This window comes from Capricornis sumatraensis, chromosome 1 (genome assembly GCF_032405125.1).
Source record: "Capricornis sumatraensis isolate serow.1 chromosome 1, serow.2, whole genome shotgun sequence".
NCBI classification, from domain to species: Eukaryota; Metazoa; Chordata; class Mammalia; order Artiodactyla; family Bovidae; genus Capricornis; species Capricornis sumatraensis.
In genome coordinates, this window is record NC_091069.1 from 76,815,458 (window position 1) to 76,831,663 (window position 16,206).

The 16,206-nt window shown below is 39.2% G+C and overlaps 1 protein-coding gene across 3 annotated transcripts in view; it reads right to left on the reverse strand.

Moving 5' to 3' along the window:
• MSH2 (mutS homolog 2) overlaps positions 1-15,933 on the reverse strand; it is an 82,095-nt gene extending 66,162 nt beyond the window's left edge. For 2 of the 3 annotated variants that reach the window (XM_068987927.1, XM_068987930.1), the window contains exons 1-6: positions 15,723-15,933; positions 9,156-9,310; positions 5,604-5,882; positions 4,618-4,764; positions 2,025-2,174; positions 1,276-1,409 (exon numbers count right to left, since the gene is read on the reverse strand). In XM_068987927.1, the coding sequence (XP_068844028.1) occupies positions 1,276-1,409; positions 2,025-2,174; positions 4,618-4,764; positions 5,604-5,882; positions 9,156-9,310; positions 15,723-15,933 (1,076 nt within the window). The remainder of the gene's footprint in view (positions 1-1,275; positions 1,410-2,024; positions 2,175-4,617; positions 4,765-5,603; positions 5,883-9,155; positions 9,311-15,722) is intronic. The other variant, XM_068987931.1, reaches the window with a different exon arrangement.
• Between the last annotated feature and the right edge of the window lie 273 nt (positions 15,934-16,206).

Sequence of the window (16,206 nt, forward strand, 5' to 3'; positions counted from 1 at the left end):
TATATAGTCCCAAATAGTCAAGGGATCATCATGCTTTTTGTATACCATCAGAATTCAGTAGGTAGTCAACAAATTCTTGAACAATTTGACAAGATCAAATCCATAAAATTACTGACTTTCTTTTACCTATTCTGGCAATATATCTTAATTTACCAAACTGAAAATGTTAGGTATACAATAAGGTCATTGAAATAACCTAATTATTGAAAAAGGTAAAGTATATCCAGTCAATAAAATATTATAAATTTATAAAAAGTACTGAATATGAACATAAAACAGAAACACTAAAAAATGCTTATGTAATAAAAGCACAAGTGGGAAAATACTAGGATACAAAACTATATTAGGATTACAACTGTGTTTTTAAAAACTATCAAACATTAAGAGTGAACTATAGAAAATTATTTTACTTATATGCAGTTCAAAAACAGGTACAACTAATTAATCTATGAGGCTAGAAAGACACAGTTATTACCCTTGAAGTGAGGAGAGGCAGTAACTCTAAGGATAACTGATAAGGGTTTTGGGGATGCTAGTTATGTTGTTTCCTGACTTGTATGTTATTACCAAGATATTAATTTTGTGAAAATCCATCAAACTGCACCTTTAGGATTTGTGCTTTTATGTGTATTACACGTCATTTAAGTTTTAAAACTTATATCTAAAACAAAAGATAAAAATAAAACATACTCCAATGCTACTCACATTATATGCAGCAGCATTATATCATTTTTTATTTCCTCAATTTTAAAGATTTTCTGAAATATGTTTAGGCTGCCTTAAATTTTTTCTAGAATACTCAAGAGTTAGTGCTTCCTTTGTACCAGACATTGTTCAAAGTACTTTAAATACATGAAATCATCTAATCCTCATTGCAACCCTAAGAAGGAGGTGTGTTACCACTGTCATTTTAAAAGGGAAGAAACTGCCACCCAGAGGCTCAATAATACCCAATATAACACAGCACCCAAGTGGAAGAGCTCAATATGAACCAAGGTAAACTAGCTCCAAAGCTCAAATGCTGAGACATTATACCTACACCACCTCTCTAATAAAAGTTTACCTTTTTACAGTGAAGGGTAAAAAAACATAATGAAGAAAATAAGTTAATCAATCTAAATCACCACTACTCCACTACTTTATTAACTTTCTGTGCAGTTAGATGCTAAAATACAGGTGCCAAATTGCATGTTGTAATAAGTGGTATAAGCATAAGGAGTGACTGGAAGTTACTTAAGAGTTTACAAAAGTGTACACTATTTTTTTTAAATATACCTCTCTTCTATTCTGTTCTTGTCCATAAGAGGCTGCTTAATCCACTGGTTAACCAGCCTTTGTCCTTGAGGGGTTTTGCATTTATTCAGCAATGCGGCCAGAGACTGAGAGCCAGAAGTATCTTCAACAGAACCCTAGTAAACAAAAATAAAACAGGAAAGTGGCAGGCTCATTAGTGACCTTGCTATGCCATGAAAAAGGATTACTTAATTTTGGAACAAGAACACTAACATTGGATACTCTCTGATAGTCCAGTGATTACAAATCTAAGCTCTCAGTGCCAAAGGCCTGGGTTCAATCCTTGCTTGGGGAATTAAAATCCCACAAGACTCATGGGAAAAAAAACAAACCAAAAAACCCTTTACTCCCCAAACTTGTAACAACACAAAACTTAACATTCTTCAAATATTAAACTGAAATGTACACAGAAGCTCCTTATCTGAAAATCAGACTTTTACCATATTAATCTGATTTTTTGCTGTATATTTTCCCCCAAAACAACAACACTTTATAATTACTGCAGTTTTAGACATAAAACTTCTTAAAATATAAGTTTTTAAAATTGCTGTTAATACACAATTTACTCATAAAGTCAGGACAAATTATATTTATATAGTTTGCAATTAGAAAAATATAGTAATTCAAAACTATTTAAGTATAATAATATTTCAAAATATTTAAGCTCCTTATTAAAAGTCTTATATTCTATATATAAAAGCAAATATTTTTAACGGATGTATTTTTTTTACCTGGAAAAGGTTAAGGGCTCTCACTGCTGCAATATCCAATTTCATGTACTGGCTGAAGTCAAAAGTAGTCAGTTCAAACTGTCCAAAGTTTGAGTCATCTGATAAGAGTTCTAAAAATTTGATTACTGCAGACAAGGAAGAAACTGCAACCTAAGATTAAGAATTTAAAACAAAAGATGGCTATCACTAGATTTCTAGAGATTTAAAAAAGAAAAACAAATGGGAATATGAAAATAAATTTCAAACATTATCATTTTTCCTGGTATTTTTTTCCCAATTCAAACCAAGAAAATCAGACAAAGTTTAAATAAACCTTCTTAAGCCTAGAAAATGATTTTAAGGAAGTGAAAACTTACTGTAATAGCAACACTATTTATAATAGCCAAAAGGAGAAATTATGCTGCTGTCCACCAAGAGTGAAAAGGGTAAAGCCTGGCATATTCACACTGCGGAATACTACATACAACAATAATAGATATAAGCACAAACAATCCACAACACGTGACAGTACAGATTATCTCACAAACATGATACTGAATAAAGGAAATCACAAGAGCACAATCTTTATGAGTCCATTTATATAAACTACAAAAATAGATCAAACTAATTCATACTGTCAGAGGTACTAATGGAGGTTAACCACTGGAAGAAAACATAAAGAGGGTCTTATGATCCCAGTACTATTCTGTTTCATGGGTGCTGGTTATGTGGGTGTTTATAATTCATAAAAATTTAGTTATACACTTATGATACATATACTTCCTTGTATATATATTTAAATAAGAAATAACCGTCTATATTACTACTATAACATAACATAAAGAAGCTAAGGACATTAAACTGATAGTCCAATGAAAATTCTACTTATATTCGGTACCAAATTCATTGTGAAGGTGCATATGTTTCCTAATTGACAACACAGTCATCTATCTGCCTCTGCCAAATATACAAGAATCCCCTGTTATGTCACCGTCAGGGACAGATGGTAACAATTTTTAGTGGCCCTAAGACGCTTGTGTGCATGGTCAGGTGCTTAGTCATGTCTGACTCTTTGCGACCCCACAGACTGTAGCCCACCAGGCTCCTCTGGCCATGGGATTATCCTGGCAAGAATATTGGAGTGGGTTGCCCTTTCCTCCTCCAGGGGCTCTTCCCACTCAGGGATCAAACCTGAGTCTCCTGCACTGGCAAATAGATTCTTTATCACTGAGCCACCTGGGAAACCCTCAGTAGCGTCTTCCAATTTTCCACACTACAGTAATTTTCTCTAATACAGCTCTTCCTTGACTTACGAGGTTACATGCCAATAAGCCTATCATAAATGGAAAATGCATTTAACACTGTTAACCTACTGAACATCATAGCTTAGCCTCATCTGCCTTAAATGTGCTCAGAACACATTAGCCTATAGTTGGGCAAAATCATCTAACACAAAGCCTACTTTATAATATAGTTTAATAACTCAAAATTTATTGAACACTGTACTGAAAGCAGAAAACAGAATGGTTCTATGGGTACCGCATGGCTGTAAGTGTATCAGCTATTAAACCCTGTGATCCCACGGCTGACTGAGCTGCTGCTCGCTGCCCAGCAGCACAAGAAAGCTGCACCAAATACTGCTAGTCCAGGAAAAGGTCAAGATTCAAAGTATAGTTTCTACTGAATAAATATCACTTTTGCACCATTGTAAAGTCAAAAAAAAAATCGTTAGTTAAACCATAAGTCAGGGAATGTCTGTACTGGGATTATTACTCATACACAATGCCTTTTCATTCTGTCACACAAAGAAAGTAAAACAGATAAACTTAGTTTATAAGGACCAAACTATTATGTGATAAGTAATGACTGTAAAATCATGATAGTAATAATAGTCTCAGTTTATTCTGGTTTGAAGTCAATTTTGAAAATTATAAGTAGCTATAACTCACTCTTATTTAAATATACAAATTTTTATTTTAACTTGTCAGTGATCCACTGATATAACCATTTGAAATAACCATTCAAAGAGGTTTCTAATATTTTACATAAAAATATAACTCCCAAACCATACTTTCCTCAAAGATTTGAAAAATTGAAAATAAACTTCAACCATTGTTTGCATGTTCATATCTAACACTGAATACAATCAGTGCCAATTTTTGAGCCAAACTGTTTAAATGTAACATTTATTTTGCAATTATTATGCACTGCGTATATTTCCATCCTTATTACTTTCTAATCTCCCCAACAATCCTTTAAGACATAATGAAGCTGAAGTAATTTATTTAAAACCTCACAGCTCCTATATTATAAAACTTTAATAGTACCAACTATGCTATCTCACCTACTTAGCGGACAGTAATCAGGCTTTCTGGTGAAACCAGTAAAACAATAATCTCTTTCTCACCCCAAGGATATATGTTGTGTAAATATAATGAAGTTATATTTAAGATTATGTTTGAATTTTTCTAGTCATTTTCACAAATTTCATCACAGATTAAAATAAGCTTAAAAATCAGTGATCCATTTTAGGCTTTGAAATATAGATGACAGAAGCACCACCGTTCTAAAACATCACTATTTAAGGGTAAATTCACATGTGTAATCCACATACCTGGTTCTCCATTTCTGGCAAGACAGCACTATTCATCTGTTCTCCCTTCTTGCCTTTCAACAACCGGTTGAGGTCCTGATAAATATCTTTCGTGGAAAAGTCAGCTCTTTTTCTTTCTGTAATCAAAATTCCTCCTCTCTGAATAACCTATTTTACAGGAAATATTTTAAATTACTAGGAGAAAAGCAATACAGAAAGTTGTGCCACTGACAAATATACAGTAACAACAGTTTAATAAACAGCTTATTAACCCACATTATATTGTTATACAACAATATATGCAAGAAAATGTTGGTAACATGTATTTTAAAAATCTATAAATAAAATTTTCGTGGAAATTCAAAATTAGGCTTACATGAAGCTTTCAAAAAATAGTCTCAGTAGTAAAAACTATTAACAGAATAATACTTGGGGAAAGTTACCTAGATATATTTATGCTAAAAATGCCCATCACAGATTTGCTAACTCTCAAGTAGTTCTTAGCATATTTGAGGCTCACAAGAAGAAAAGAATCCTTAAAAATCTAAAATAAAAAACCAGATACGTATACGAACAACAAAAATCAGAACTTTGTTAAAATAAAAGAATCAGAAAAATAAAAGAGGCTAACGATCTACTCAAACTATTAAGAAATAAATAATCCTGAAGAACTGGATCTTATTTGTTACATCCATGCTAAATATGGGCATAGTTTTTTACTTTTAAAGGCCCGACATCACCTCTTCCCACCCTGCATCCCTCAACTGTGAAAGCACTTCTTTTATAAATTGTGATCCCTTTAAGACGACATTCAGTTCAGAAGGAAAGAGAGGAAGAGGGGAGGGGGAAATGACCTGAGGGAGAACAAGTCCTAATAAAGACACAAAGTTTCTGTCAAAATATTGAAATGGTTCGACTTTTAAAATTTTTCTTAAATAAAACAGCATCATGTTACTTTAGAGGCATTCCCAGCCTTGGACTCTCTATCATAGACTCCACTCCCTTACCTGCCTCAGTTTCCCCATGTCTCCAGCAGTCTCCCCTCCTGGTATAACACACTCCTTTGGTCCAATCTGAATCAGGAGAGCCTCCAGATTGGAGAACTGATCGTTATCGGGGAACTCACACAGTCCCAGCTTCCTCTGTGTGGCGTCAACATACCCAACTCCGACCTGTCTTTGACCATCAACTGTAGACATTTTAACGCCCACAACACCAATGGAAGCAGACATATCGTTGTTACCAAAGAGAATATCTTCAAACTGAGAAAGATTACCTGGAGAGGCCTAAGCAAAAATAAAGAGAAACTGTAAGAAACTGTTCAATGTACTTTAGTATTTCACTAACAAACAAAAATTACCCAACCTAGATGGATTTTATTAACAAAACATTTTCTTACCAAACAGAAAATTACTTATAACCATGTATTCCAATTAATATTACCATATTTTCTATAAACTATCCTCCCTAATTTTCCATAAGAACACTTGGGCACATCTCAAAACATCAGTATCAAAAGTGATTTTCAAAAAAAAAAGTGATTTTCAGTTTGAAATGTGGCAGCTAGGTTTACACTCACTCATTCATCAAGGAACCCAAAGGGATAACCCTCTCAATGGTATGCTTACATTTCTACACTCTGCCATACTACCTATTGGTTACACGTATCGGAATTTTCACTGAGTAGTTATACACATATTGCATTATTAGCTTAAAATATTAACCCTGGATAGTCATCTCTCTATATCAATATATCCGTAAAATGCAGATTGTTCTAGAACAGTGATTTCCAAATAAAGGGTCTTTGACCTATTTTCAATATTTCAAAAAGATTACAAATCTAAGAATATACAAGGTAACTAAAGGGCTTTTTTCTTTGCTTTTGGCTCTACTTGTGTCAAGTCGGTGGGTTACAGCAGTTCAACATGATCAGAAGCTGACAGCTGCCTGTTAACATGAGGCATTTCCGGGGCAACTGACGGACCACAGTATGAAAACTGACATAGTAAGAAACAGTACAAATGAGCAGTGACAACCAAACTTAGGCAACCCGTAACCATCAATAGGTCTTGGATGTCTTTAGCATCATAACAGTATCTTTTCACAATATGGTTCTGAATATACTGTAACTGTATGAATCGATTAAAATCTGGATCAAAAATGAAACGGAGGGACTTCCCTGGTAGTCCAGTGGTTAAGACTCTGAGCTTCCAGCACAGGAAGCTTGGGTTCAATCCCTAGCCAGGGATCCTGAATGCCTCACAGCCCAGCCCCAAAGAAGAAAACGTTATGGAAAACTGTTATCTGATACTTAAATTTAAGAGCACTGATTCACTCACAAACATAAACACCATATTTTCACATACATGCTTCAGATTTACACACAGGTTATGAAGGATATCTTTAAAAAACCTTCAAAAGTGAACCAGTAGCTAATAAAAATTGAGTTTTGGACAGTACTAGATGGTACCAAGGCCCCTTCCTGCTCTGAACATACTACTGAGAACATGGGGAAAAAGTCATTCACATGGACTTCCCCGATGATCCAGAGGTTAAGACTCCAAGCTTCCACTGCGGGTGACACCAGTCTGATCCCTAGTCAGGGAAATAAGGTCACACACGCCACTTGGTGTGGACAGAAGTTAAAAAAGTCACAGAAGTCAACTACCCTAAATATCACTAATACTTTACAACAAAATCAATAAGCTAAAAATTAAGATATATCAACTTTAGCAGCTTGTAAATCTGAACTTCTTAAAATGTCAGAATGAAGATACTACATTTTAACCTGATCAAGATACATACTTAATGCCCCGCCCGCCCCGCCCCAATCTAAAAGCTAGGAGTTAAAAACAATTCATCTAAAAGAATTCTGATGACACAAAGGAGTGAGGCGTGATGAGCTGATAAAACAGTTAATCACCTAAATTCATGATTCCACATTTTGGTGTTGTTACTAACTGAGCTCTGTGAAGAGTGAGATAGAAAAACATGTTTTAGTACCCTCAATTTTCTATTAAAATCTTTCAAGATGTAGGATAATACTTTAAGTCCCACTTTTCTCAGTAAAGTAGCAATGAAAATTCTAAGGAAACTCCATCATAACATGTGTGTGTGTGTGTGCACTCACGCTCAGTCATGCTCAACTCTTGGTGACACTATGGATTCTAGCCCACCAGGCTCCTCATCCATGGGATTTTCCAGGCAAGAATACAGGACTAGGTTGCAATTTCCTCCTCCAGGGGACCATCCTGACCCAGGGATCAAACCCGATTCTCCCGCATTGGCAGCGGATTCTTAATGCTGAGCCATTGAGGATAATACTCTCAGTCCCACTTTTCTCAGTAAAGTATCACTGAAAATTCTGAGGAAACTCCATAACACAGGATGCTAAATTCTCTCAGATGTAATCTTCAGGAAATGTCTACATTTTCAAAGGCAGGGCGGGGGCGGTGGTGGTGGGAGGCAACATGGAAGGGATATTGAAGAATATTATACTTGGGGCAGCACCAACATCACATGTTTAAATATTGCACACACAAAAACTTTCATAGACCTTTCAGGTCAGAAAACATCTTGAAAACCTTCTAATTTTACATTTATAAAGAAACAGATATAGGAGAAGGCTGGGAAATTTGCCAAGATCACCCAGAGGAGAAAAGAAATGAGATGCACCAACTGCAAGCCCAGTGCACTGTCCCCCACTTACCACATGTTTATTCCCCTGCAAGGATAAATCTCAATTCCCCAACATTTTAACCTTTATCCAGTATTAATGTGCATGTATTGGTTTAGTCAATAAGTTGTGTCCTACTCTTGCAACCTCAGGGACTGAAGCCCAAACGCCTCCTCTGTCCATGGAATTCTCCAGGCAAGAACACTGGAGTGGGTTGCCATTTCCTTCTCCAGGGGCTCTTCCTGACCCAGGGATTGAACCAGGGTCTCCTGCACTACAGGCAGATTCTTTACTGACTGAGCTACGAGAGAATGTACTGTGTGTGAAGAAAAATACGACTTTACAGACTAAAAATACAGTCCTTAAATAAAACAAGCTAGCACAATCATCTCCATGAAGGCATCAAAAGCACAAGCCCTTCTAGACACACCTAGGAATATGATCAGCATTAAACAAAGTTCCAGACTTTAAAAAAATTACGGTCAAATGAAAGAGAAAGGAATACACAAAGAGCCAAATACATTACAAATGTGTATAAATGAATTTCCCAGAACATGTTAATTTGTGTGATATTACTTCAAAACCAGTAAAAATCAAATTTTCTTTAATGCTGGCATTCAACTTTACGTAAAAGCTATTAATTACTTGAGTTTCAGTGACAGTGACAAAGCTCAGAGTACTCATACTCATAAGGAGTTACTGCATTTCTGAATTTCTATTAAACTGTGATTTTAAAGACCACATGCTAAAGAATACTGAAGTCTCCCAAAGGATTTTACCATCACAACACCTGGGTAAAATATTAAAGCAACATAGAATCCTCTTGCGTTTTTATTTTTTCTATTCTTAAAAACACAACTAAATTTAAAAGGAAGAGAATTACCTTAAATGCCAAATACCAATCATTCTCCTTGGAGGCCTTATTTCCAGCTCTGTTCTTATAAACTTCAACTCTGTACTGACGAACTAGAAGAAGATCTTTTACAAAAGACTCAAAATTCATTTTACTAAGCACAACACTCTCCAGAGTCTTTGCTCCTAAAGAAAAATATTAAAAATACAGGTTACAGATTTCAGGATTTAAAGTCAGAAGTGTTCAAGACCTAAGACAATGCCTCCCCTCAAGCTATGTTGTTTTCCCAGTAATTCATTCACTCAATAACGTATCAAGCACCTATTTCATGTCCCAGAGATTCTAGTACGTGAAGGGTATAATACGGTGGATAAATATAGCCAACTACATATCAAAATAAGAAATTAAGATAAAAAAATGAATAAATATATATACAGCTGATGCTACTTATCTTTTTTCATCATCTGTTTTTAACAAGTTTGGATAAAAGTCTTATATAATAACTACTACAATAGTTATATACATAATAATAACATAATAGTATTTATATAATTTTTTCAGAAGGTCCATAAAATAAATTACTAATTATGATAAAATGTTCTAGGTAACATAGTTCAAAAATTGAAGGTTCAAAAGGTACATCAAAAAGGAGACTTTCCTTTTCACCACTGTCCCCTACACATTCAGTTTACCACCCAAGTGTTACCAGTTCATAGAATATATTCCCAAACACATTCTATGCACGCACACACAGACAAATATAAAGCACTGCTTTTTTTTTCTTAACTCCACACTATACATACTGTTCTATATCTTTTTTAACTTTGATATAGTATTCTAAAAGATTGTTCACTAATACATAATCAGATTCCTTCTGTTACAGCTGCAACATTTCAATGACCCTCAGGAAGTTCTATAATTAATATCTAAGTGATAGACATATAGATTTTTCCAATTTTTGTTATTACAACAGGTTACAGAAATAATCTTGCATGTGCTTCATTCTCTAAACATTAGAGTGTAACTCTGAGATAAAGTCCTAAAACTGGATTTTTTCAAAGGATGATACGTGTGATTTTTATAAATATTGCCAGACTATCCCCCTTGGTTGGCTATACCAATTAACACCACCATCTGTAAAGTATTAATGCCATTTATTTTCACTATCCAGTCAACAGAGTTTTAAAACTTACTGGTCTTCATCTCATATCACTGGTTCTCAGTTGGGGAAGATCTTGCTCCCCTAGTGGCCACTATCACAGTCTGGGGGCATCTAAGTTGTCACAACTGGGGCAAGGGAATAATCTAGGAAATGGCAACCCAGTCCAGTGTTCTTGCCTGGAGAATCCCAGGGACGAGGGAGCCTGGTGGGCTGCCGTCTCTGGGGTTGCACAGAGTCGGACACAACTGAAGCGACTTAGCAGCAGCAGTAGCAGTAGGTAGAGGAGGGGACGCTGTTAACCATGCACAGGCTAGCCCCTCACAGCAACAGATTAACTCTTTGGTCAAAAATATCAATAGTGCCAAAGTGAAGTGAAAGTGAAAATTGCTCAGTCGTGTCTGACTCTTTGTGACCCCATGGACTGTATTTCCATGGAATTCTCCAGGCCAGAATACTGGAGTGGGTAGCTGTTCCCTTCTCCAGGGGATCTTGCCAACCCAGGGATCGAACCCAGGTCTCTCACATTGCAGGCAGATTCTTTATCAGCTGAGCCACATATTACCTGATAGTCTTAGATGTATAATCTTAGATGGACTACAGAATCTCATCTTAGTTTTGATTCATAAATAACAATTTCTTTACAAAATAAATAAAATCACTTATACCATCAAATGGAATTATAACTCAACTTTCAAATAATACAGGTAATAGCAATTATTCACTTAAAGGTAATTCAGAATATACTTGTAGGGACTTCCCTGGTGATCCGGTGGCTAAAACTCCATGTTCGCAATGCAGGGGGCCCGAGTTCACTCCCTGGTCAGGTAATTAGATCCCACATGCTGCAACTAAATAAATCCCACATGCTGCAATAAAAATCACCATTAAGACCCAGTACAGTCAAATAAATTTCAGAAATAAAACTACAGAATATACGTGCAGATTATTCTGACAAGTCTGGATCTTATGAGAGACTTAAATTTAACAGTAGATTGTATCAAGCACAAATATTAAATACAAATACAAATTAAATGACACAATACAATTATTTTGTACAGCAAGACACAGCTGATACTTTCAATATCATTTTACTAGTTACATAAGCAGTGGACAAGCACCCCCGCTGTCATGGACACCCTGAAAACAGGCTCAAATCTTGCCTCTCTAACGTTATTAGATCATTTCTTATGATCTAATCCAGGACCAGGTACAGGGACCAGGCAGGTATCAAATGAGCAGAGAAAGCCAAAGGAAGAACACAACTGACAGATGACAAATGACTTCAAATGTGGGAACTGTGACAAAATGAGGAAAGTACAAGGTAAAAGAAAAAGCTAGACTCACTAGGTCAGAGGGAGCAGCCACTGGACTCAAGTTACTGCTAATCTGCCCAGTTTCCAACTATGCAGACTTTCCAAAAGAAGCTCAAAATCTGCATGTTTTCATGAAACCACCCAATCTTTAAAATAGGCAATTAACTCAAACTTTTAAGAAAACATTATTTAGGTTGCCAGTTTTCAACTCAGCAAGTAAAACACAGCCACAGGCTTCAACAGACTACCTTTCTTTACCTTGCATTTAGAAAAGCAAGCTGCATGAAAATTATGTCTACTCTGAATGTTACTCCTTCAGCAAAGTCTCTACTCACATTCTCAAGAAGCGTATGAGAGATCTAAGGTCTATCCAGGTTGCAATAGTCTCATTTCTCCCAATTAAGACTCACTCAGGACCAGAACCTCAATGGAATGGTAGGCCCCATTTAAACTATTTCCTGTTTTTGCCTAGCACATAGGGTGACTACCTAATCCCACTTTGCCCAAGACTCTCCAACTTTCAGCACTGAAAGTCCAGCACCCCAGGAGCCCTCTTAGTCCCCATGCAAACCAGAACTATTGGACAACCTATTAGCTCATCCAGTTGGATACATAAGAAACATTATTTCTGGTAGCTCAGACGATAAAGAATCCGCCTGCAAAGCGGGAGACATGGGTTTGATGCCTGGGTCAGGAAGATTCCCCTGGAGAAGGGAATGGGTAACCACTCCAGTACTCCTGCCTGAAGAATTCCATGGACAGAGGAGCCTGGTGGGTTACAGTCCATGGGGTGGCAAAGAGTGGGATATGACTGAGCAACTAACACTACACTGAATATTACTCATATGACGAAATATTATCATAAAAAAATTTCCTCGTGGAAAGCACTGAACCACAGTCAATACAAAATTAGAGAGGAATTTCTCCCAGAGATGTTTATAAATGCCACTGTAATTATCGGTCAACAACTTCTAATAAATAAAGCAATGAGCTTCAAAACAGTTATATCATCCTTTAATTTAGAAGGCAAAACATAAAGTCCAACTCAGCAAAAACACGTCTGGGGAGAGAGGAAAAAAACACTGGTCTGGCACGTAATTCAGAAACAATTCTTAAATAAGCCTAGTAGGATGTGCCAGCATACTTGTCTGGCCAGCACTGATTTGGAATTTGAATGCTCAGCACACATGAACAAGCACTCTCAGATCCACAAGCCCCAACACTCTATTATTACATCTATTTGCACATCAAAGTTATCTGCCTGGCCAAGGGCGGAGGGATCCCGAGTAATCCTGTCTTTCTATAGACACACTCAACAGGAAAACACATTAACAGCACTGCCTTATTTTGGCTGTATCAAGCAGCATGAGGGATCTTAGTTCCCTGACCAGGAATCAAACCTGTGTCCTCTGCAGTGGAAGCACAGAGTTCTAACCACTGGACCACCAGGAAAGTCCCCAGTGCAGATTTCTTTAAAGTGGTGGGTGAAGAGGCAAATGAGGTGATTCCCCTCCCCCCAAGGCCTCTCACACTTCCTCCATTACTAATCTCCAGCTCCGTTGTCAAACCATCTCCAAAGATACTGTTATCCTCCAAAGATACTATTTCTCTCAAACAAGTGACACACTGATGTGGCAATGCATTTGAAGTCTTGTTTACAGATAAGCACCAGATGTATAGTTACTCTATGTTTCTGGTGAAGAGTTTGGCTGTATGCTTTAGGTCTGAAAGCCAGGAAGAAAAACTGAAGGGGAGCTGGAAGAGAAAGCTACCCAGCCTCCATCTGGCACAGAAGAAAAACCTCAGGTTGGTACAAGATTCTCCACCTCAGGAATAACTTGGAACCCCCATCTTCATTTAGCTGATGGTGTGTCTGCTACTGCCTGCAATGTGGGAGACCTGGGTTCAATCCCTGGGTTAGGAAGATCCCCGGAGAAGGGAAAGGCTACCCAATCCAGTATTCTGGCTTGGAGAATTCCATGGACTGTATAGTCCATGGGGTCAAAAAGAGTCAGACATGACTGAGCGACTTTGACTCACACGTGGGCACTGTACGAGGGGCTGGGATTCAGAGGCAGAGACTGGTAAGGAGAAGGTCCTAAGGCAGGGAACACCTAAGAGGGGCAGCTAACCAGGCAGCCTTAAGATGGGAGTCAAGAAAGGTTTCCAGGAGGAGATGCCTTCTAAGCTGAGTTCTGACAGCCAAAGAGACAAAGGATAAGGAACTTTGTTTTCTAAGGACTCAGATTTCTCATCAATAAATTGAAGCTGGGTACTAACACAACCAGCAGGGCTTTATAATAATAATGTATCACTAGTTGTTTTAGAGTCGGAGAAAAGCAGACAAAAGGATATGAAGAAGACTAAATGCCAACAGAATGAACCAGACAAAGAGAAGAAATGATCAACAGAAAGCCATCTGTGAGAAGAGGAGATGGGCTCCAGACCACAGCAAAAGCCTCCTCTCTTCACTGGCACAACAGGGAAGGAGAGAATGGATACAGATGACATTAAAAATATAGGTTCAAAAAATATTCCAAATATGGCTCAACTAACAAGGGGATTAAATCAAGTATGGTACATCCATACAACTGGAATATTTGGCAATAAAAAGTAATGAAGGATTGTTAACACAGATGAAACTTGAAAATGTTAAGTGAAAGAAGTCACTGAACACCAATGTTTCGAATGAGAGAGAAAGCAGATTTGTGGCTGCCTGTGTCTGGGAGGACTGAGGGGAAAGGGAAAGTTCCTGCTGACAGGTACAGGGTTTCTCAAGACTCCAGTGAAATTTAGCCTCTCTTATAATGCCTCTTCCGCCGACTACAGTCTTTGGCAACCCTGTCTCCGCCTCTTCTGTAACTTGTTCCGCAGCATCTTCCACAGGTCTTCAACTGGAATGAGATTTCTACCTTGCTCTCCACTAAAGGGGGGCTTCCCTGGTAGCTCAGAGGAAACCGCCTGCAATGAGGGAGACCTGGGTTCCATCCCTGGATTGGGAAGATCCCCTGGGAGGGCATGGCAACCCACTCCAGTACTCTTGCCTGGACAATCCCCATAGACAGAGGAGACTGACGGGCTTCAGTCCATGGGGTCGCAAAGAGTCCCCAGCAGGACTGAGCGACAAAGCCTAGCACATCCAGAGACTAAGCACACAGACATGCACTAGAGGGAGCTCTGTGAAGGTGGGGATACTGCCTTTTCATCCATGTACTCCCAGTGTCCAGAACCCTGCCTGACAAGGTAGCTTTCAATTGTCTGTCTGCTGAATTAAACATCTTTCCTCAGTAACATCCCATCTGCACATGGCAAAGGCAGGTCTAAAGCCTGCAACTCCTTACTCCTCCCAGAATGTTCATTCACAAAAGAGTCAGGGATAAAAGATTAAAATAAAACAAGATGTTTAGAACACCTAACTCACAAGAGGGTGAGAAGTTTGTAGTAGCTTTCCAGGGAGAGATAATGCTATAGAGAAATGGAGATAGGTTACCGAGGGCGCTGAATGCCGAGCGGAGTCACAGACATCCATGACTAACTCAAGGACAAACAGCTAGTAAGAGGAGGGGCTAAGACTTGGATCCAGGCAATCTGACTCCAGAGTTCAAGGTCCCGACCACCAATACTTTGCCTAGCAACTGTAGACACTGTAAGTCCCTGCGCTGAACAGCGATATAAATGGCGTTCTGCCAATAAGTAAACGGTCTCCCTAAACCCCTTCTATTCTAAATTTCAATCCTGGACTGGCGTTTGTGATAACGAGGATTGGCAGCGTTTGTGATGAGATCCACAGCGCCAAGGCGGGGGCTGAGAAGCAGACACCCACGCGGACTGCAAAAAAAAAAGAACAATGTGTTCAAACGCCTCGCATGAAGCCAGGCACATAGCGATTGCTATTAGTTCTGATCCGGGGCAACTGCCGAGGGACAGAGTTAGGGCGGAGGCAGGGCAGGGGGCGGGTGGCGCCCCTCTCGGCCAGGCAGGGACCGGAGCACGCGCAGTACCCCTACGAGACACCAGCGTCCCCGCCCCCGGGCCTCCCGGCCCGACACCCTACCACTTCCTGAGAGGAGCCACTCTGCGGGGTACCCCCCCGCCCCGAGCCCGCGCCGTCCCCGCCCTCACCTGTCGGCCCCATATACTTGACCACCCCCTGGGTCTTGAACACTTCGCGGGCGGCCAGCAGAGCGTCCTCCTGGTGCGCGGTGTAGAAGTCACCTCGGTCAAAAAGGCGCACTGTGGTGGTCGGCTTCTCCGGCATGCCTTGGAAGAAGCGCACAAAGCCGACCTCGGCCGCGCTCTCCAGCTGCAGCGTGTCCTTCGGCTGCACCGCCATTTCAAAACCTCTCCGCCAGCCGCCCGAGAGAACTGCACGACCCCGCACCCACCAAGATGTTTCCCGCCTCCCCTCCCTCGCCCCCCAAGCGCGTCTGGCCTCTGCGGAGACACCCAATCAGCATCCAGTACTGCGACTCGGTGGGTGGGAGTGCACCCCAACAACCAATCATAATCGGACGCGGCCCAGCTTCCCGCGCACGCTGGTGACTCTGTATAATGCGCATGCGTGAGCCTAGGTCGCGCGCCGACCCTGGCAGACGCCCATCGTTGA